Source organism: Aethalodelphis obliquidens, unplaced genomic scaffold (assembly GCF_003676395.1).
Source record: "Aethalodelphis obliquidens isolate GAN/ISIS:26980383/991018 unplaced genomic scaffold, ASM367639v1 scaffold31, whole genome shotgun sequence".
In the NCBI taxonomy this organism is placed as follows: Eukaryota; Metazoa; Chordata; class Mammalia; order Artiodactyla; family Delphinidae; genus Aethalodelphis; species Aethalodelphis obliquidens.
Genome location: NW_020837975.1, coordinates 13,509,556 through 13,532,551, shown reverse-complemented (window position 1 = coordinate 13,532,551; position 22,996 = coordinate 13,509,556). Strand labels below are relative to the sequence as shown.

Here is a 22,996-nt window from a genome sequence, read left to right as displayed (position 1 = left end):
AAGAAAAAAGAGGTGGAAGGTAGCTTCTGGCTGTTAAAAAGTTTGAAAGCTGGTCCAAACCCTCTCATTTTACAGATGGAAAAAATAAGGTGTTCAGAGGGGAAATGGCCCAATGGCCTCCCTGTGAGATGGAGGCAGTGGATTGAGCCCTAGTCTTTGGTTATAACAGTGATGGGTTTCTTACTGGCACAGCACTTGTGGTTGTGGTATTCGATCTCTACTTTCTGTGGCATTTGCCCAGAGTTTGCTTATGTAAAACCCCTAGGCCTTGTCATTAGACACTGTTTCGAGTATCACATGTTCTACCAATGAGTAACTAATAACCCTAATTTCCTTTTCAGGACTGTAGATGTCATGTCACTCCCTTTCTTCCCCAGGTGTTCAGCTCCCGACAGGCACTGAATGGCCATGCCCGCATCCACGGTGGCACCAACCAGGTGACCAAAGCTCGGGGTGCTGTTCCCTCTGGAAAGCAGAAGCCTGGCAGTGCCCAGAGCGGGTACTGCTCAGTGAAGAGCTCACCCTCTCACAGCACCACCAGCGGCGAGACAGACCCCACCACCATCTTCCCCTGCAAGGAGTGTGGCAAGTAGGTAGAACTGGGCCAGGGACTGAATCTAAGTGTGTGATGAATAATGCCTCTGTAGGGGCTGGGCCAAGGTGGTCTGAGGTGTGTCCAGGTAGAAAAAGAACCCAGACTCTCCAGTTTTTCCTCATTTCATCCTTGGGGTCTACATGGTGCCTCATGGTGAGTGGACCTTGTCTCTGACTCAGAATACTGTCATTCTGATGTCCTAAAGCCTAATAAGGATGGACATCATCAGAGAGCAAATCTCTAGTGACAAAACTTCACTCTTTTCCAGAAATGATGGATGGAACTCTTGATTCCCACCTCTTCCCTTCACACCCAAACCATATTCACTAGTACTGACTGCTCTCTTTGCGTCCCTGCCGAGTGATTTGAGAATGGCTCTAAAACATCTAATCAGGAACTCTCTGTGGCAGAGATGGCTTTCCTACCAATACTGCTCATTCCTGCACCCAGGGCAGACATCACTAATCAATTGCTATACTTTTTGCTACCACATTAAGATAAGACTCAAATCCTTTCAAATCCTTTAAATCCTAATGCTTCAAGCTGGCACAACCAATTGATCAGAGTTGACTCATGAGGTAAAGTCTATTTGTCATCTCTGCAGTTTTAAGTGTAATTTAAAACAATGAAAAGGGGAAACTGAGAGTAGGTGGTAATAACAGCATTAAATAACGTTTACTAAGCACTTAATTTTGTTACATACTTCATGTAGATGAGATCATTTAATCCCCACAGAGAAACTCCATGTGGCGCAGATACTGTTTTATCCTTGTTTTTACAAATAAGGACTGAACATTAGGTAAATTTACTTGCCCCAGGTCATACCCCCAGTAAAAGCAGAACCGAGATTTGAACCCCTATGTGTTCAAGTACAGAGCCTGGGCTTCTGACCACTGTTCCAGCCTAGTGGTTTGCTTTGTTTGCTTATTTATTTATCACTGATGGTGAGATGCACACAGTTCCCTCCCACAGCATCTAGTATAGAATTCCAGTTTACTTCTCAGTGAGTCTGCCTCCAAGAAGGGTTGTCATAAGTGACTTCTTTTAGGAGCCTTGCCGAGTTTCTCTTCCTGTAACCTCCAGTGTCTCAAACGTGCAGTGTTACCTGGAGAGATGCCCACGAGGTAGCTGCTGAAACTCTACCAAGGGAACATCCCTAGTTGTATGAATGAGGCCAACTGGGACCTCTGTTTATAATATTCATCCTCATGGAATATTTCAGGTGTATTTCAGGCATCTTAATAATTCTGTTATTTATCAGTTACTCAGTATTTGCCTGGCACTGTTTTAAAGGATGTTTACGTGTATTGATTAATTTAATCTTAAGCCCGATGAGGTAGGTGCTCTTAGCCGTAGGTCAGTGGCACCTGCCAAAGTGAGTTGGAACTAGCAGCTCTCTTCCTGCAGAGATGGGGAGAGAGACTTAGGCGTGGGTCCCCTCCTCTGGGCTCTAATATCCTTCAGAGCCAGGACATGATATCATCTTCATGTCAGCAAGGAATAAATGAGCCCCTGGATTGATCATCGGGCTTACTTACTTGAAATAGGGAAACCTCCTCAGTAGGACTCCCCCCTACTTGCCCTGGGGTGGGAGAGGCAGGGAAGGAGGGTCTCAACCAGTTTCTTCCCAGAGGAACCAGCATCTTTCCTCCACTCACTCCCCTCCAACAGGCGACAACTCCTTATTCCACTAGGTGGCGACAAAGGACATTTTAACAACCAGAAATAAGTATTTCAAGCTCTGGTTGTCTTTCAGTGACGTCCATAAAATGTTTTTCTTGTCTTGTTTTTATGTTGCTTGGGACCTTTTTCTACCATAACTCCAGTTAAGATTTTTATGGCAGAAATATTTTGTATGGTTTTCCAGATGAGGAATAACATCAGGCACATGTTTGCAGAATCCTTTTTTTAGCTGCTGAAATTATGTTCATTACGTTAGACAGTTTTCAGTATGTCCAGTGGTGATTCAGCAACTCTGTTCTAAGACAGGGGTCTTAGAAATCAGGGGGGTTTTTTCCCTTTATGAGCTCAGGAATAAATATTTATGCCACCCTCCCTCTCTAAAAACAGGCCGTCTCACATCTGGACAAACTTGCTCTGAAAAAGGTCCAGATAGAAATATTTTAGGCTGGGTTTCCCTGGCGGCACAGTGGTTAAGAATCTGCCTGCCAGTGCAGGGGACACAGGTTCGATCCCTGGTCTGGGAAGATCCCACATGCGTAGAGCAACTAAGCCCGTGCGCCACAACTACTGAGCCTGCACTCTAGAGCCCGCCAGCCACAACAAGAGAAGCCATTGCAGTGAGAAGCCTGCTCACCGCATCGAAGAGTAGCCCCTGCTCGCCACAACTAGAGAAAGCCCACGTGCAGCAACGAAGGCCCAACGCAGCCAAAACAACAAAAACAAAAAAAAAACATAATTCTCAACTTTAAAAAAAAAGAAATACTTTAGGCTTTGCAGGTCATTCTATCTCTGTCACAACTACTCAGATGTGCCATGTTAGTGCAAAAGCAGCCATGGACGATACATAAACAAATAAACGTGGCTGCGTTCTGGTAAAACTTTATTTACAAAAGCAGGCAGTGGGCAGGATTTGGCCCACTGACCATAGTTGGCAGACCCCTTTTACCAGGATTTCTCAGCCTTGACACTGATATTTTGGGTCTGATGATTCCTTATTTGGGGAAGAGGGCCTGCCCTCTGTATTGTAGGGTATTCAGCAACATCCCTGGCATCTACCCACTCGATGCCAGAAGTACCACTACCACCACCCAGCTGTGACCATCAAAAATGTCTCCAGACGTTGCCAGATATTCCCTGTGGAGGCAGAATCCCCCCTAGCTGAGAACCACTATTTCATTCTAAAGCAAGCAGGAGGGAACTATGATATATGATGGCCAAAACGAGACGGGATCTTGGGCAAAGAGGAATGGTCAGTGCAGCTCAGAAGCCCAGTACAATGAAGACAGAAGAGGGGCTGTTGGATTTGGCCACACGGTCACTAGCGAACTCAAGCACTTGGACTGAAGTGGAGGAGATGACAGTCCAGTTGGAGAGTGTGGAGGCAAGAGGCACTGTACGTGTGTGCAGGCAGACCCTCTAGAATTTTGACGGGAATGACAGGGACAGGAGGCCAGAGGCAAAGGATGGGTTGTTTTATGGTGGGAACCAACAGAGCTTGGCAGCATGGTTTGGGGATTCTCAGGTTGGTCGAGAGGGCTTGGTCAGTGTTGGAGAGAGAAACGGGGAAGATAAGGAGGAAAGAAACGCTTGTGCCCCAGGCCATAGATGGACAGGAAAGCTTTGAGGATTCATCCTCCGTTGTCACAGAGAGAAAGCCCAACACACCGTAAATGTGTTCCTGTCCCTATCCCCTTTCCTTGGAACGCTTGGAGAGAAGAGAGGTCACAGGTCACCAGGGGAGGAGGTCTTGGGAGCTAAGGAGATGGGAACTCTGTCAGAGCCACCCCAAACCAGACAGCAGACCATGCACCTGCTGTTGCCTATAGGATCCCTTGGATTTCCAAGAACTCAGATCTTCTAAATTTCACATGCTTCTTTTTCTTCATTTTTATAGAGTCTTCTTCAAGATCAAAAGCCGAAATGCACACATGAAAACTCACAGGCAGCAGGAGGAACAGCAGAGGCAGAAAGCCCAGAAGGCGGCTTTTGCGGCCGAAATGGCAGCCACGATTGAGAGGACTACGGGGCCGGTGGGGCCGCCGGGGCTGCTACCCCTGGACCAGCTGAGTCTGATCAAACCCATCAAGGACGTGGACATCCTCGACGACGACGTCGTCCAGCAGTTAGGAGGCGTCATGGAAGAGGCCGAGGTCGTGGACACCGGTCTCCTCTTGGATGATCAAGATTCAGTTTTGCTTCAGGGTGACACAGAACTCTAAAGCCCGTGTGTCGCTTGGAGACGGCGAAAACCCACGGTCTCCATCCTCATTCATCAGGAAAGCTGAACTGCCTGCTTGTTTTGTAACCATTTTAAACTACCTGTTTAAAAAGTGGTCGTTTTTTTCAGGTTTAGAAAAAAATCGGGGTTTTTTCCTTTTATTTAAAAACAATTGTTTTGTGGGAGGTTGGGGGGGAATAAATAATTGGCACAATCCTACTTTAAGATGTGTTTCATCTGGGCTACATTCCCATGAACTCATTCCTGGTTGGGAATGAACCTGACGTTCGTGTTCTTTTGCTTTCAGATGCCAACCATCCTGGTAGCCTTTTATCCCAAAGCTTGCATGAGTGAGCGAGTGAGAGAGTCTGTGTGTGTGTGTGTGTGTGTGTGTGTGTGTGTGTGTGTGTGTGTGAAGCAGGCTACTTTCTTTGTGCTGGGGTCTTGGGCCATCCTTTCCCACCAAGAGTCATTTTTATGCTGACCTCATTCCGCAGTTTGCAGTGAACTTGGCGTCTTTGCCGGGAGACCATACTAGGAAGTAGCTTTCCAGTGAGCAAAGGCCGCCCTGTGTTCCACAGCTTTCTTCTAGCACACACGTCATTTGAAGAGTTGACCAAACGTGAAAGTCATTTTTCTTCCTGCCCTGTCTGTCACTCGGCCTGTTTCTGAAAACTGAGTGCTGTGTCATTTCAGGCTTTTCCTCCCTGGCCGTGATTTACTATGAAGGTGATTCCTGGAGCAAGTGCGTCCTCTTCCCAGTTCCGTGAAGACCGGTTGACTCCAATTCATGGGTTAGCAGGATCCCTTGGATTTCCAAGAACTCAGATCTTCTAAATTTCACATGCTTCTTTTCGAGTTGGCCTGAGCCGACTAGAAATCTGTCTGGAGGAAGATAACCGCAACTATTAAGTTGCCAGGGCTGTTTTCAGGGAGGATGGTGGAAGAGCACAGATTAAAGTCCCTGGAATGCCAAGAGGCCCAAAAACTAGATCAGAAGAGCTGATTCTTTTTTGCCACACTGTTAATGGTCAGTGGAGTTCTGAAATTACGCTGTGCCACTTGGAAGTACTGTGAAACCTCATTCACTAGGATTCTGCTGTCATTCGCCTGTGCTGGCCCGAAGTTTACCTTGACGCTAACTCTGAGGAAAAGGGTTGTCTAACAAATCTGATGGCAAATACAAGGGAAATAGCATTAAAGGCCAACAAAAATGGTTTCAGATACCACTTCAGCTACAGTGTTTACATTCAAACATGAATGAATTCATTAAAGTCATTTACCAAAGCCCTTCTAGAATTCTCCAAGCTACATACCCCTGCTATGTCTCCTCCTGTCCCTGCCGGCAGGGTTGCTGTTTGTACTTGAAGGTAATAAACCTGTAATCCTTCAAAAATGGCATCGAGCTCAGGCTTTTGAGCTGAGTCAGACTCCTCCATGGCCTCCATCAGGGCAAATGAGTGCGCGCGCCTTCAGGCTGGGATGCGGCCCCGGCACAGAGCTGACGCTTCTGACGCCCCAGCTCCTGCAGGTGTGGCAGCCCTACCAGGGCACTTTGCTGGCACAGTAATAGTTTGATGTTAAAGAGGATGTCAGCGGAAGCATGAGGATAGGACTGGAGCATCTTTAAGTTGTCTCAGCAAAAGCTTCTAGCACACACTGAAGACCCCCAGCAGCCCCACGCAGGCAGTGTCCTCTGAATCTCAGGAAAGCCATGGACAGAAGATAATACAAAGGTTCTTTTCATTGCCACCATTCGGTTTTCAGAAAAAGAGGTCTTGAAGATTTCCTTTATCTTTTTTTAGGGGGAAAAGAAAGTCTTTCATTTGCTGCCATTTCTGACAAATTATTCTATGTTCTGAGTTCAGAACTGCCTGGGGAGGGCATCAGCTTTGTGGCAGAGCTATTCCAGAACCATTCCAACTGTAATATCGGCTGATCCCATCTGTCCCAGTGACTACTTCCCTCCACTTGTGGGTGTCTGAGAGGGATTCTGGCATGGTTCTGCTCTTGGGTCTCTGAAAGCTTATCTAGCAAAGGAGCAAAACACCCGGAAAAATGTTTATAAAGGAAATGTACTCATTCTGTGTGGAGACTTGCCCGGCTGTTCCAGTTTAAAACATTAAAATAAACTGAGTTGCCGAGGCAAAAATATAACGCACAATTTAATTTTGATTTTCCATGCAGTATAGCATTTGGATTTTTGACTTGAAATAACCAAAGAACTCCTCCTTGATGAGACAGTTCACTTTCCTGAATTAGTATTTTCCTTCACAATATCAACTTAAAGAATTGACTTCATAGTAAAATATTGCACTTATTTTTTTCCTGAAGTGATTCTGCCTGCATGTATGTGTTGTGTTTTAGCTCCTCAGCGCCCCATCTCTCCCCACCCTAAAGAAATTTTCTTCCCAATGGTTTGTCTTCAACACAGTTACTGTTTACTATCAGATAGTTTTTCATTAGTGAATTTAGACCTCTTTGAGAAAGCTTGTATATAAAAAGTTAAAAGATATATTTTATGGAAAAACCCACCTTATTTTCAAATATATTTAACTGCTGTTCTATTTTATTAGAGGAAGGTTGTAAATATTTTCTAGGAGTTCTATTGTAAAGAAAAGTATTTTTGAAAAAAATTAATGTAATAAAAAGGAAAACATTTTTAAATAGTGGTTGTGATTGCTTCCTGTTCTGGCTTCATTGTGTTCTATTCGTAGGAAATGACTTGCATGCCTTCCCATTTTAGGATGTAATTTATTCTGGTTTGCACTATTTTAAGTTGACATCATAATATCTAATGTGCTTCACTGTATTTTCCCCAGAATGCAGGTCCCTTGGTCCATATCAAAAGCACTATGTATAGCATATTCATACTTTTTTCTTTTGTAACGTGTGTATTTTTAATAAGGATTTTATGTAACATTTTGGCAAAAAGAGGACAGTATTTTCTAGTGAATTTTATAATACATTTTGCTAAAAGTGTTTCTTCCTAGGTCAGTTTTTGTTAAGGCGAACCAAAAGTCTTATTTTCCCAGGGGTTTAAAAAAAAAGTTTGAAGCTTGAAAGCAAAGTTATATTTAAACATCATATGTAACAAATAAATAAAGATGTTTTATAGACTTGTCCTCAAAAGGTTCATTCCTTAAAAACAAAAACAACTGGGGCATTCTAGATTGGTTTTCCCCGAGCGATGAGCATTTTATTTTAATTGCCACAATACTTTTTTTCAGAAGCAAGCCAGGAGAATTTTGCTTAAAAGGTTCCGGTCATTAACCTCCTCAGAAATTTATTACATTTCTTACAGATAGGCATTCATCAAACAGAGATGTAACCAAGTAGACACTGTCATATTTATTTGTGAAAACCTGATTCAATATTGCATCAGCTGCTCTGAAAATAAAATGTTATCTTTTTGAGTTTCATTTGGCTTAAACATTCCTTCTTTCTAGCTGCTGAAATGACTTCTCAATGCTATTTACCGTTAGTTTCTGGAGACCGGTTTAGAGGGCTGCTGATTAGATTTTTTATATATTTATTTATTTATTTATTTATTTTTGGCTGCATTGGGTCTTCATTGCTGTGCGCGGGCTTTCTCTAGTTGTGGCGAGGAGGGGGCTACTCTTCGTTGCATTGCACGGGCTTCTCATTGTGGAGGCTTCTCTTGTTGCAGAGCACAGGCTCTAGGTGCACGGGCTTCAGTAGTTGTCGCACGAGGGCTTCAGTAGTTGTGGCACACGGGCTCTAGAGCTCAGGCTCAGTAGTTGTGGCACACAGGCTTAGTTGCCCCGTGGCATGTGGGATCTTCCCCGTCCAGGGCTCGAACCTGTGTCCCCTGAATTGGCAGGCAGATTCTTAACCAGTGCGCCACCAGGGAAGCCCAGGCTGATCAGATTTAATGCTCATATAAATGCCCTCACCTCTACCCTGGAGGCCAAGATGAATATTTCTGCTGCTCAAGCTGTGGATGAGCCACTTGAAGGGTTGATGGCCTCTAACCCGTACTACTCACAATGCAGTTTGAGGGAGCTCAGTATTACACACAGGTTATCTCACAGGGAACCACCAACAAAATCTAGTCCACGCTGGATTTTTTTGTTTGTTTTTTTGTTTTGTGGTACGCGGGCCTCTCACTGCTGTGGCCTCTCCCGTTGCGGAGCATAGGCTCCGGACGCGCAGGCTCAGTGGCCATGGCTCACGGGCCCAGCTGCTCCATGGCATGTGGGATCTTCCTGGACCGGGCACGAACCCGTGTCCCCTGCATCGGCAGGCGGACTCTCAACCACTGCGCCACCAGGGAAGCCCCACCCTGGTTTATAGGCATTGCTAATCTGGATTTCCAAATTCTACAAAGTGTGTTTACTTTTTAATGGTCAACAGCAAAGTTCAGGAGAAATCTGAAATTCTGGATTTCATACAGAATTTGATTTCAGTAGGGCATACCTGTTCAAGACCTTGATCTTCTTTGTTCTTTTGGGGTTTTATACTTTTAATTTGGGCAGTGTTAGTCATGTGCCAAAGAAAATAGCTCTTCCTTTACAAACACTACATTTAGCCAGTGTTGGAAATTTAAATTCTGCTTCCAGGGCCTCAGGTGTCCAATCTGAAGACTTTTTTCCTACTGTCTTAGTCTCATTCATTACTCACGTACCAGGCACTATTCCACGCTGTATTATACACAGGGCAGTTGAGTAGCTAAAGATGACTGTGACATCATTCCTGCCTTCCTGCCAAGGAATTTAATACTTAGAAAAAACATATAGGGGCCTGGGAACAGATCCAGTTCCATCACTGGGAAGAGCAAAGGTCATGCTTTATTATTATTACTGAACCATCTCACCATCACCCACATATTCACAGCAATTTATAACAGGTGCTCAGCAACTATTTGTTAATTATCTCTCTAATCTTGCAGGTATGCTTATCCGTGTGTGTGTGTGTGTGTGTGTGTGTGTGTGTGTGTGTAAATAAAACCTCTTTTGACTTTACCTAAAGTCAATTCTGAATTCCACAGACTCCCAGTCTACCTTCCTCAGCCACAGCCAGCCAGCTGTGGACTGAGGCTGAGTTTTAATGTTGGTATAAACAAAACATAATTAGGAAGGCATGTTAAGAAATTGAATAATATATTCCTAAGTGAACCATAGTGATCTTTGGGTCTCAGATATCCCTGTATAAAAGAGCCAAAGGGCTGATTATTTCTTTATATGAGAGAGAATCTTTTGAAAAGAGCTGTCCTCCTCCCACACCCCGCCGCAAGGGAAGTGTTTAATGTTTCTGTTTGAGTCGTAAAGGCCAAGCAGCCATACATGCTTCCAAATTTGCATTCCAGCACACATATCCTTAACATACAACATGGATCTCTTTGGGCTGTTTGGGGTCATTACTTCCTTACTTCCTCTGCTTATGTAATTTTATTTTTGGCAGTCTTGCTATTTCTTTTTTTTTCTTCCCCAACCACTTTATTAAGGTATGATTGACACATAAAAAGCTATACATATTTATTGTATACAACTTGATGAGTTTGGAGATAAGTGTATAACCATGAAATCATCACAATCAAGTGAGAAGATCTGTCTTTTAAAACAGAACAACTGGGGGCTTCCCTGGTGGCGCAGTGGTTGAGAGTCCGCCTGCCGATGCAGGGGACACGGATTCGTGTCCCGGTCCGGGAGGATCCCACATGCCGCGGAGCGGCTGGGCCCCGTGAGCCATGGCCGCAGAGCCTGCGCGTCCGGAGCCTCTGCTCCGCAGCGGGAGAGGCCACAACGGTGAGAGGCCCGCGTACCGCAAAAAACAAACAAACAAACAAAAAAACAGAACAACCGGTGCAATCAAAGTATGATATAACTTAGAAATGTTTGATGCACACACTTTTATTTTTCCTGGATATAAAGCAAGGTGGACTTGCATCAACTTGATCTCCTGCTCATTTACACTAGTTCAGAGGTTTGAAGGCTTAGTTTGTAGGGAAAAGACCCATAATGGACTGGCCAAGCTTTAGAACACTGTCCAAGCTAATAAACTAAGAACGTTTACATGTCAAAAAAAACCTCCACGCTGTCCATGCCCACACACCATACCAAAGGGCTCTGTCCACAGCCCCACTGTTGGCAAAACCCGAGTTTGCCCCTCACAATGACTCCCACCTTACCCCCAGCTAATTGGACCAGGGCCAGCACCTGACCCCAAGCTATTAGGCCCATAGTCCATTTGATGACACATGACGTGATTTAGCCCCGGAAAATGAGGGGACCAAATCCAATTCCCACATTTGAGAGTATGAATGGAGAAACTTGGTGAGCCAAAGGCAGCACGCAGAATTCTGAGGGAGCACCAACTATTTGTAAGCAGAGAAAGCCCATCAATAAAGAGACCATGCTTGGCCTTAGGGGTGGAGAGGGCATCCAGTCCCTAAGGCTGCTTTGAGCCCACTTTTCCAATTGCAGGAGCAGTTCAGGCCATACATGTCTTTAAAAATAAAAAACAAACTCCTTTTCTTGCAGGAGCGTGGGGAAATGAGTACCTCTATGCCTCACATCCAAAAGAGACTACTAAGAGTTCTACTTAGTAGAACTGGACCTTATTACAAAGTCAGCACCAGGGGTGCTGCAGGGGTGGAAAAGTCACTGAACTAGGATTTTGAAGATGGTTATTGGTTCAGCTGTAACTAACTCACCCATATGACTTTGAATGAGTCATTTCATCTCTGAGCCTCAGTATCCTCACCTATTAAATTAGGACAAGATACACGTCTTCTTGTGAGGATCAGATTAGGTGACATAGGGAAAAGTTGTTTGCAAGCTGTTAAGGTCACCATCACTGGCAGCTGCAGAACCCTCACCCAGATAAGGCTGCTCAAGGGGGCAGAGGCAGGCTGAGGAGCCATCCCGGAGGAGAGACGGATGCTTCAAAAGCAGCAACAGAGTTGGAGAGCTATAGGAAAACTCCACTGGCTAAGAGAGACCAGCCAACTCTGAATGTCACAATTGACAGAGGGAGCCTGATTCTGAAAAGGACACTGGGCAGCCTGCCAAGGCTATTGCTGTTATAGCTATCACCATTCAAGTACAAACTCAGGTTGTTTCTCCAGGGCAAGATGAGGTAACAGATCCCGAGTCATGGACCACCTGGCCAGGGAATCGTAAAACAGAGACACTGTGACTCCCAAAACTACAATTCAGAAATGTCACAAGGTGATTAATCCCAGTCTCTTTGATTTCTCCTTTAAAAAACAAAGAAAAAACCCCTAACTCAAATACCAAGTTGGAGTGGATCTGAGGCTTGTCTCCTACTCCTTTGCTTGGCGCCCTGTAATAAATCCTTACTCGGATACGAACTCCCGCTGTCAGTTTGGCTTTCTGCGAGCCACAGGCACACAAGCCCTTTGCTCCGTTATAATAGGAAAAAACATCAACCATTCATCCACTACTCAGAGATAACCAGTGTCAATATATTACTCATATTTTTTCCAAGCATGTGTTTGTTGTGTTTGCATCCAACAAAACAGGAACCGCAAAGGACAAACACGATTTGGAAAGGAAAGCGCTGACAGAACTCGGTAACTAGATACGGGGTGAAACTATTACAAGACGGCGTACAGGTCAGGTTGCGACCGGAAGGAAGCCGGCTACATTCACAGTCCCACCCTCGGAGCGCGTGGAATCGCGTCTCTATGGTTGTTCCGGTGCCGGAACACAAGGGTACACTCTCTCCTTTTGCAGAACTCCATGGTCGGAGGACTCCTCTGTGACCCCGGAAGCGATCCGGGGAAGCGGAATCGGCAAGATGGCGGCGCGGACGGCGCTTGGGCCCCTTGGACGGCGTCTCTGGCAGGTATGAGGTGCGCTGGGGGGACGCGCTGGGGGGACTAGGCGGTCCTTGGGTAACTGGCCCAAGGACAGTTACCATTACGTCTGGCTGCCACCTGTCATTCTTAACATCTGGAGCTTTCCGCGATATTTATTCCGCACGGCCCGTTGTTTGCAGGAAGGTGGCGAGAAAAGGGCTGATTTTATCTCGAATTCTCTCATAGGATAAAACGTAAGTTAATGAGTCAGGGCAAAGACAGGAACTAGAAAAATCATAGACTGTCAGGGCTGGAAAGGATATTGAACAGCGAATGTTCCAGACCCTGCCTTTCACGTTTGCGAAATAAACTGAGGCTCAGAGAAGTCAAGAAGTTTGACCTCGCGAAAAGTCTGTGGCACGAGATTTTAGACGCTTCCCACGGAACCAGATTGAGATACTTTACGGATACCCGGGTTTCTGAGATTTAGATGGGAATCGCTGAAGTCAGAGGAGTGGGTTAGATATCCTCTGCTCGGTTCTTTGGAGAAAAAGCAAAAATTTAAGCGGCGGTTCTTAAGTTATTTGGCCTCAGCACCCCTTTCTTTACACTCTAAAAATGGTTGAGGACTCCGAAGAGCTTTGGTTTTTGTGGGGTTTAGCTATCAATTTTTAGCTTATTAGAAAATACAACCGAGAATCTTAAAAGTGCTTGTTCACTTAAAAATAACACTAATAAACTCATTACATGTTAACATAATTAACGTTTTTATGGGAAACAACCATATTTTCCCAAACAAATTGAGAGAGAAGTGTAGCAATATTTTACGTTTTTGCAAATCTCTTTAATGTCTGGCTTAATAGAAGACAGTTTGGCTCTCATAGCTGCTTCTGCAGTCTGTTTTTAGATCACACGTCCTGCAGCCTCTGGAAAACTTCACTGTACACTGGTGAGAGAATAGAGTGGGAAAGTTGCAAATTACATCTTACCGTTATTATGAAAATAAGTTTAATCTCCTGGGCCCCTTCTGAAGGTGTCTCAGGAGCCCCTCAGAAGTCCTTAGACCACACTTTGAGAACCACCGTTATTAAATCAGGCGCTGTTAGTGGTTGAAATTTTGAACTATTTTAAGACGCACTTACCCAGAACAGGCTCCACACCCTCAAAAAAAAGAAAGCAAAAAAAGGAAGGAAAACTTAAGAACTTCTTAAGGTTAGTTTGTGGGTGTAATAGCACTTTAGGCTCCAACTTTTTAAAAGCAGGGGGTTTATACTGGGAGAAGATGCCTGGGAAGTGTCATATTCCTTAGACCTGTGGGCCTTCTATACAACTGGATTGTGGGCTTAGGGGTATAAATGTGGGGAGGGAATTTCCTCTGTGATTATGTGTGGAAAATGGCACATACCTCTTACTACCTTGTATTGTGCTTGATTTCCTTTCTTCTTTTTGCTTTTCTCCCTTGATCCAAGAGAGACTGTGAAAGTTTTGATTTGCTTCCATCTTGGGTGAAGAGTAGAAGAAGGATAATTAGCTAAGAATAGTTGTTTTTTTTTTAAACATAGGTGACCCTCTGTTGTTCTAATTAAGTTTCATTTGTACTAAACTGTTATTCTGATCTTTAAAGTATTTTTCAGGATCCTGTTGAGCTTCCAGTTTCTCAGTTTACACTTTTAAATCTTGGGAAAACTTAAGAAAAAAACGGGTGGCAAATGTGTATTACATACAGTACCATAGGTTTCCTACAACTAGAAATTTTGTTCCACCAGGGGGAGCTGACAGTAAGGATTTGGAAATGCTGTATTGTTGCAGTATGAGGCACAGTAGTGGTATATAAGATGGGTGTAAATTCCAATGTGTATTTCAACTTACTTATAAAATTAGACGTTTATAAGCTAGTTGTCTCACCCAAGCCAAGAAATAAATATGCTGGAAAAGGTGTATGAAAGCTTCAAAGAAGGGTACTTTAGAATTCTTATTCCAGCTCCATAAATTAAATTATAAAGACGCTTTTTTTTAATGCTTGAAAATATTTAAGTAAAAGACGTATTATGTTGAAATATATTTAATCTGTAAAAAAAAAAATGGGAAAATGAAGTCACATGTTTTCTTCCTTGATGTCTGCATATTTAATTCATAGCTGTTAATGTGAGAATTGTTTTTTTAAAAAAGTTCTTGTTCCTGGGCTTCTGTGGTGGTGTAGTGGTTAAGAATCTGCCTGCCAGTGCAGGGGACACGAGTTCGAGCCCTGGTCTGGGAAGATCCCACATGCCGCGGAGCAACTAAGCCCATGTGCCACAACTACTGAGCCTGCGCTCTAGAGCCCGCGAGCCACAACTACTGAGTCCGCATGCCTAGAGCCCATGCTCCACAACAAGAGGAGCCACCACAATGAGAAGCCCGCCACCACAACGAAGAGTAGCCCTCGCTTGCCGCAACTAGAGAAAGCCAGTGTGCAGCAACGAAGACTCAACGCAGCCAAAAACAAATAAATTAATTTTTAAAAAAAAAGTTCTTGCTCCTGAGCTTTAAAAAATATAGTATCTAGTATTTTGAGAGTCCTTTCTGATTATTAACCCTACCACTGTCCTCTTTTTTTTAAATGAAATCTAACTTGGCAATTTAGTTACCCCAATATCTTCATCTAAAATAATGAGATAGCCTGTTATTTGAAGCATCCTGCATCTTTTGGGTTTTAATGGAAACTATGAATGGTTTGGGAATTGATTTTAATTCTAACACACATCCCCCTGTTTTTAAGGGTTCGAGGAATTTTTCTGTATGCAGTTCTAGGAGCAGTACAGCCAAAAATGGTGGCCTTCTTCTGTAAGTATATAATTGGATGTGCTAAATTGAATGAGAAAATGGGCACTTGTGCTGTTTTACTTAGGTTTCTCTTTGTTTCCGCACATAGCAGCACCAGTATGAAGTGGGTACAGTTTTCAAACCTACACGTTGATGTTCCCAAGGATTTGACCAAGCCTACGGTATGCACTCCCTATTTCTTGGCATAAGAAGCTACATTAGCAATAAATTTTCCTCATTATTTCATTTGGGGCTGTTTCCCAAACACTTTATGAATAAAAAAATTTGTTCTGGAATACTGGCAGGTGCACAGTGCACCTGAGGAAAGTATTCACTGATGTCCCTGAGTGCTCATGGTCGCTTTCAGGCTATTAAGGTAAGAGCTAATCGAATAAAGTATTTACCCCAAATAACTGTGGGGATGAGTAGTCTTTTGCTTTTAGCTCAGCATAGTGTACAGCGTTGTCATAATTAATGATGCTGAATACTTGGTATTATATTATGGAATTTGTTGGTTGTGGTGGTAGGCTTCACGTCTTTATTGAACAGTGAACAGTGCTTTATTGTGAGAGAGAGCATTATCACAAGTAGAGAAAATCCAGGAGCAGCTGTGTAACCTTGTTTCCTTTAAGTGAAAGCCATGATTTCATCAACCCAGTTTTTGTATTATTTGTAGTTTTTTTAAATCCTAAAACTACAAACTGTAGTTTGTAGTGTTTTAAATTCCAAATGCTTCCAGCCCCACCCCTCAAAAATAATCCCCTTTAACAGTTTGGTACGTATCCTTCTAGACCTTTGTCTGTATATAATCATCTGTGCACACCATGAGCACCAAAGTGGAATTGTGTTATACCTAATGGCCTGCTGGTTCAGTGTTTTCACTTCATAGCATATATAAACCCCAGGTCTCCAGCTCAGATGCCTGCGTAGGCCAGGCCTGTAAGGAACGGTAACAGGGTGGGCACAGTGACAGGCTGTACCCTTTATAAGCAAGACAGCTGCTACTTACTGTAGCCAGTTGTTGCCATGTGGGAAATTAGACCTAGTGATGTCAGATTGTCTGAATTTTCCAAACTAAATGAAATTCAAATATTTGTGCAGAATCTTTTGATTTTTAATATTTGTAACAGATTCAGAATTATCTTTAAAACCCTGTAGAGACCAGTGATTATACATTTTAGGGCTATATTCCCCTTCTCTTGTCCCTCAACTTAAGAGATAGGATATCAGCGTACTCTCTTCTTCCAACAACCCTATTTGGGGTAATTGAGAGTGAATATCTAGCTTCCTGGTTAGTAAGTAGATCTCCTTTCAAGGGCAAAGTAATTTAACTCTGAAACATTGGATTAGTAATATAAATTACTGGTTTGATGGATGAATGAAGTAAAGGTAATTGACCTCTTGGAAGAAAGTCAGAAATGTCAAACCCATCATTTCTAAGATCTTTAAGTATTAGGGTGGAAGAGGTAGAAGTTATTTGTACAGTCAGTGTCATGACATTTTAGTTAGAAATGAGTAATTTTTCTATTAGAGCAGGCAAAATAAACATGGACAAACCTAATAAAAAGAATATGAATAGAAATAGCTCACCTTTGTTTAACAATGTTTTATAACTTATAAGCACTTAAATCCATGCTCTCTTATTTGTTCCCGACAGAAATACCATGAGCTGTAGCACAAGTATTGTCCTATTTATATGTGAGAAAACTAAAGTTCAGTGAGATTATATTACTTGCCCGTTGTTATTCAGCTTTAAGTGGCAGAGTTTAATTCTCAATCCAGGTCTTCTGACCAGGCTACTTTTATTAACAGAACCCCAAATCCTTTCCTGTTGTATATTTGGGGTTTAATAACTATTAAGCTTGAAGGTTCCGTTGGTGATTTTGTAGGTTGCTTGAAAATCCTTTTGATTCAAACTGTATTTTAACTGATTCTTAAGGGTCATTGTGGAGTCTGAATGTGGTTGTATCTAGATATTTAAGCTGTGTTAAGATGTTACTCAGCATTTTTCTCCCCACTTATTAGTAAACTCTGAAGTTGTTCAGGTGAGGGTAATACGTTAAATTTTCCAGTTGTAAATATTAGAGGAACCATGACTGAAGCTTTTCTTTTTGATTTTAAAATTGCAGATAACCGTTTCTGATGAACCAGACACGTTATATAAGCGCCTATCAGTTTTAGTAAAAGGCCATGATAAGGCTGTATTGGACAGTTATGAGTATTTTGCGGCGCTTGCTGCTAAAGAACTTGGTATCTCTGTTAAAGTGTAAGTATGATCTTTCTTAATCTGACCTGTTAGCTGCTATAACACAATCAGTCAGGAAAATGCTGCCAGTCCCAGCTAGGTCTGAGCTCTTAAAATGGTATAAAAACTCATGGTGGGGAGAGATTAGGTTTGTTATATTATTCTAAGCAGGATCATCCCTTCCTGTCTACCAGAATTTTTAAATACTAGAATGAGTGAACAAGGAAAATGAAGGAATCCTTTCTCTAGAAACTGCATAGACTTAGGAGGCCCAAGAAGCCCTCGTGTCTGGGATCTCCACGGGGCAGGGAGGTGGATTAGGTGAACAAGCAATTCTTTCAGGCCTCTTGGATTTGGTATCTTTGCTATTATATTCACTGTTTCAAATCTGCCTTAAGAAACACCGTTCACCCAATACTTTCATGCATGAGCAAGGTGAGCTTCGTATGGCCTTGAAGCCACTGCAGGGTCAAGTATAACCACCTCCTATGTTTTGTCACCTGCTCTCTCTGATGTTCAACGAGGCCCATATGGAGCTTTGCCAGTCTTGCCTTCTAGCAAAACTGAAGGAACTCACACATTTCCCGTAACAGACCATGGTTTTGTGCTTTTCACTGTATCTGTAATACATGGCAGACATTACAACCATGTCCAGCCCACAGTGCTGCACCTCACAGTTCATGTGTTTAGTCAGTGTGAGACCTCAAGGGTGTGAAAGCCGGAGGCATGTGTGTGTGCACTTGCATGCCAAGGCTTGTTTTTGGGTCGCTGGCAAATGTTCCTGTTGCTGTCTGCAGGTTTATTTTAGCCGGAGCTTCATGACAGCAGTTGTTAGAGATGACAGTCTTGACAAATGGAAGTCTGTAAAATGGTAGTTAACGCCTACAATTGGGCATGAGCCTGACCTGCAAAATTGTGGAATCATGCTTTGATATCAGTGACTCAGGTTCTAACATCACTTAGCTTAAGTATGTTGCTTCGCCCATTAATTTTCCAGACATGAACCTCCAAGGAAAATAGAGCGATTTACTCTTCTCAAATCAGTGCATATTTTCAAGAAGCACAGGGTTCAGTATGAAATGAGAACACTTTACAGATGTTTAGAGGTGAGTTTATTTCAGACATTCAGGCATTTTTTTGAAATGCCCCAGATTTCACACTAGCACATCATAACTTTCCTTTAACCTTGCCCAGTAGACTTCCTTTCAGTCAGCCCATGCCAGATAGTGGTAGAGAAGGTAAGTGTTTTTTTGTGTTTATAGAAGCAGCATGATAGGAAAATCAAACTCAAGTAAAGCCATCCTTCAGAGTAGTTCATACTTTAACTCAGTAGTGCACATTATGTTGACTAATTTTTACACAGTAAGCTATCATTGGAATAATTTTACTTATATTTCAAAAATTCTAGCTACGTTTTCACACAGCTCTAATAATTCTTCTCACATGCTCACTGAATTCTCCATGTCCATGATGGGCAGAATTAAGGTTTTTCATTCGTCAATTATCATTCATTTGTGCAGCCTCCCAGGTCAGCACAGTCTTGTGGTTAAGGGAAAGCATGGGCTTTGGAGTTGGACAGCCAGGTCCAAGTACTGGCATTTACTAGCTGTGTGACCTGTGCCTCAAGTCCTTCATCTTTAAGTTGGAAATAATAACAGTACCAATTTCGTACAGTTAGTGTGAGGATTAAATGAGATATTTATCTAAAGCACTTAGAATATTTCATCTCATAGTAAATGATTGGTAAATGTTACTAAAACAAGTGCTTGTGCATGTTTTATATGAGAAGCTCTGTACTAGGCATTGAGAGTTACAAATATTAAGACATAGTCCTACCCTTAAATGAAAAAGAAAAATCCAAAATTGTATCCACCTTGCCATGGAGCACACAAAATCTTATACTAACTCTATTTTATAGTTTAGTCTTTTGTTTCCTTTTGTTTTGAGTTGTTTTGTGAAACTCTTACACTGTTTTGATACCATGCTTGCCAGCTGGGTTCCATGGAGCCCTGGCTTTAAGGCATTTAGGAGGAAAGGGGACATTGCGGCTGTGCTCCCCTCATTCAGTTCAACCAGAGGATCTGCACTTTTTTCCTTTTAAATTGGGATTCTGTAAGATTTTACAGATGAAGAAAAGACTGTACTGCTTTTACCAGAAAAAAAAAACCCTCAAAATTTCTGCTTTAACCAGCATAGCGTGAATCAATTTCACATTTGAAATTTTAGTTAGAACATCTCACTGGGAGTACAGCAGATGTCTACTTGGAATATATTCAGCGAAACTTACCTGAAGGAGTTGCCATGGAAGTTACAAAGGTATGACTTGAATTTCTGCCTCTTTGGAGGGAGATGTGTATTGTTGTGTTGATACATTGCTGCCTGATTCCAGCCCACTGGGTGGAGGGGAGGACCTGGAGGCAGAGTTGCCACAGTGGTTGGGGGTCTACACCTGCCGTGCAGGGCGCAGCTCAACAGAATGCTGCCCCTGCAGCCCATGTCTTCCTGGAGCCACCTCTGATGCCTCCCTCCCTCTTAGCAGTTGTCTAGACACGGGTTCCACGTTGATTGGTGGTCCCTGGAGATCACGGAGGAGCAAATAGATTATGTATGTGAGAGTGTTTATCTACTGTCAAGTTTTCTGCTCTGTTTCAAAGCCCTACAACAAGATGAGAGGGTAAAAGAAAAAAGTCAAGAGGACTTGAGGGAACAGAATGAATAAATTCCATTTGTGGCTGAAGAGTTAAGTCCACATTATATTATAATTTTGTTTTTCTCTCTTTAGACAAAATTAGAACAGTTACCAGAACACATCAAGAAGCCAATCTGGGAAACAATACCAGAGGAAGAAGAAAGCAAGTCATAAAGTCTCAAAGTGACCACTTGTGCTGGGATGTGAAGTGAGCATGTCAAGTGGAGGGAGTCTCCAGTGAAGACAGTTTCAAGTCACCCTGACTGCTCTCCTGAGGCCGCACGGCCTGATCAGTAGAAAGCAGGGATTGGAAGTTTACGATACACCAGACTATTGTGCAGGAACCACTTTATCTATTCTTTTATACATGTCATTGTTTCAGTTCGGATTTTAACAAATGTGAGCAAACCGTTTGGACCACTCTGTACCAAAACGGTCAGATTCATGTTTTGTTATTCCACTGTTGTTCAAGTATTAGTTTGCACTGATTGTGATTTGTATCATTTCATTCATCTAAAAGTGTTTCAAATATTCGTCACACGCATTTCTTTCTTTTGAGGAACCTAGAAGGAAACTTTTGTTAATTTAACACTGAGCAGTTAAAGTTTTTGATATTTACCTCAGTGTAGGCTGACATATGCTAGTTTGGGGGTGGTGACCTCCAGGTTTTACCTCATGTAAAGCATTACATTCTTGAAAATTGATATACTTTATAGCAGATCAAGCACATTTGTGGCATGTGCCGAATTCTTCTGTAGCCCGAACCCTTTCAGGGCCGCCTAGAAGGGTCACTATAATGGAATTTCAGCTCTCAAGAAATTACTGTATCGTTTCATTCATCCTGTAATTCATTTATTCAATGAGCTTTTCTTTTGTTGACTTTGCACCCAGCACTATAGTAAATACCAAAAATTGAATAGCAATAACAGCTTTCAAAAATTGTGCAAGGCACAAATAAATACTTTTCCCTTATTAAGTTCCATGCTGATAAGACCTCTTTCTTTTGGTGAATAGCACTCTTTTTGTTTGGGGATGTCTACTTTTCCATAAAATTAAATAGTAGTTAAAAAGCTCTGAAAGAGGCAAGATGACAGTGGGCTGAGGTTGTTGGTGTATCAACCCCAAGGGAGTGATACGTTTCCTTTTTACAGCAGAATCCGGCCCATGTCTTTTGTGGTTTCCTTCATATCTTTGGGGTAGTTATGACTTCTCAGTTTTCCACCCTTAAACTAGAGTCCCTGTTCTCTTTTCCCGACCTGCTATCAGGTATGAGTGTTCTGAATGCACACTGCTCATGTATCAGACTTACATTACTGTCATTAACGTGAAAAGAATTACAGCCTTGTGCCCCATGACCTCATTCTGTTTGCAGCTCAGTTGTCTAGTGTGTCATTCACAAATGCCTAAAGCCTGTTTATCCCAGGTATAAGCCTCAGGATTAAGAACTAGTCAATATATCAAGAGCAGTATAAAATTAACTATCTAGCAAAGCAGCCATTGTGACTCGTTTTCATTTTGAAAGAAATAATTCTTTAAAAATGTAGACCCACATCTAATCCTTTTTTTGTGCTTTTTTTACAGACAGTGTCAATCACTTTATTATAATAGGATGACTTCTGCATACTCGCCTCCAGTGGCTCTCTTTTAAAGGTGTATATCCACTTCCAGCTGTTTTCAGACTAAAGTAGTCTCTAAACCAGATTACTTAGCACTTCAAATTATATATTAAAATCTTGTTTTAAGATAAATACAGAGATAAACTACACACACAACAAAAATTAATGGTATTTCCTTGACATAAGTACTTGGCATATTTGAAGCCTACTTGATATAAACTAGGTAATTTCTTTATTCTGATAGACTGAGAAGGGTCTTTTTGTTTGTTTTTTAATTGGGTCTCCTGAGTAAAATGTATGTTCTGAAAATTAGAATTAATGCCCAAGTCTCAACTTTCTGTTCATGGTGGTGACGGGAGGTAGTGAGAAAAGTAGACCTGATGTCAGGAGGGCAGAAGGCAGGTAGGAAGTGAGACGGTTTTTTATTGAGGTGAAGCCCTGAGTTCACTTATTTTCTCTGATCTGAAGTATAGTTCCTTTTCATATTAAATAAAATAGTGTAAAGGTCTGTTTTAAATTATTGGTAGACTCTACAGATTAAACTCGTTCAGTGCCTAGTTTTGATGCTTTCAAAGAGAATTATATGTCCTTTGGCCACTTAGATATGCCACAGTAAATACATAAAGCAATTATTTTAAATCAGTCTATTTTTGTAACATTTCTGTTTGTCAGCTACCCTTCTTCCTTTCTTACACTATTAAATTAGCTTTACTGCAACATTCATGAGTAGCCGAGTAGAGAAAACAGGCCTGAGTCAGGTAAGAGTTCAAACCCACTAACTGCTATAAACAGGCAAGGTGTTTAACCCTCTCAGAGCCTCAGTTTACTCATTAGTAAAATGTAGGAAATAAAACTTATGAAGGTTGGAGTATTGAATTAGGTAACTTGTAAAGCACCTCACACAGTACCAGGCAGATAATAGACATTCAATAAATACTAGCTATGTGAATGAAGAACATTGCCTGCCATATCAGTAAACAAAGGATGTTGCAGCCATCAAGCCGTCACGTTACAGCCACCCTGACAGTGCACCCTGAGGAGACTCAGGATGAGAAGCACAGGATACTGCCCCCAGATAGCTGAAGTCATATCAAAGGAATGATTTCAGTGAGCCCAAACTTGCATCTCCCCATACTTAGAAAAGTGCAGAATTCCTTAACTCGAGACACCTGGTTTTCTTTAATTAATGGTAATCTTTTGATGTTCCGAATACCTGGTCCTTATTGCAAAAACCTCTGTATACCCTGGCTCTCCCCCTTGCCTCTTCGGAGCAGTCTCAGAGTTATCTGAGATGCTGTGTCCCGAGCTTAAGTCCTCAGTTTTGTCCACTAAATAAAACATAACTCTCGACTTTTAGATTGT

At 42.3% G+C, this 22,996-nt stretch overlaps 2 protein-coding genes across 21 annotated transcripts in view; both read left to right on the top strand.

Annotated features, from left to right (window-relative positions):
- TRERF1 (transcriptional regulating factor 1) overlaps positions 1–7,918 on the top strand; it is a 229,467-nt gene extending 221,549 nt beyond the window's left edge. For 16 of the 19 annotated variants that reach the window (XM_027127249.1, XM_027127250.1, XM_027127242.1 and 13 more), the window contains 2 exons: positions 342–589; positions 4,173–7,918. In XM_027127249.1, the coding sequence (XP_026983050.1) occupies positions 342–589; positions 4,173–4,497 (573 nt within the window). In that variant the 3' untranslated portion in view covers positions 4,498–7,918. The remainder of the gene's footprint in view (positions 1–341; positions 590–4,172) is intronic. The other 3 variants (XM_027127255.1, XM_027127253.1, XM_027127258.1) reach the window with 1 other exon arrangement.
- Positions 7,919–12,244: 4,326 nt separating this feature from the next.
- Positions 12,245–22,984, top strand: MRPS10 (mitochondrial ribosomal protein S10). Of its 2 annotated transcripts, XM_027127238.1 has the most exons (7): positions 12,245–12,329; positions 15,041–15,105; positions 15,194–15,266; positions 17,214–17,350; positions 18,327–18,435; positions 19,556–19,645; positions 20,112–22,984. In XM_027127238.1, the coding sequence occupies exons 1-7, from the start codon at positions 12,282–12,284 to the stop codon at positions 20,190–20,192; spliced, it is 603 nt and encodes a 200-aa protein (XP_026983039.1). In that variant the 5' UTR covers positions 12,245–12,281; the 3' UTR covers positions 20,193–22,984. The 2 variants fall into 2 exon arrangements, with proteins under 2 accessions (XP_026983039.1, XP_026983037.1); XM_027127236.1 differs by lacking the exon at positions 12,245–12,329 and having other exon boundaries at positions 14,752–15,105.
- The last annotated feature ends 12 nt before the right edge of the window (positions 22,985–22,996 follow it).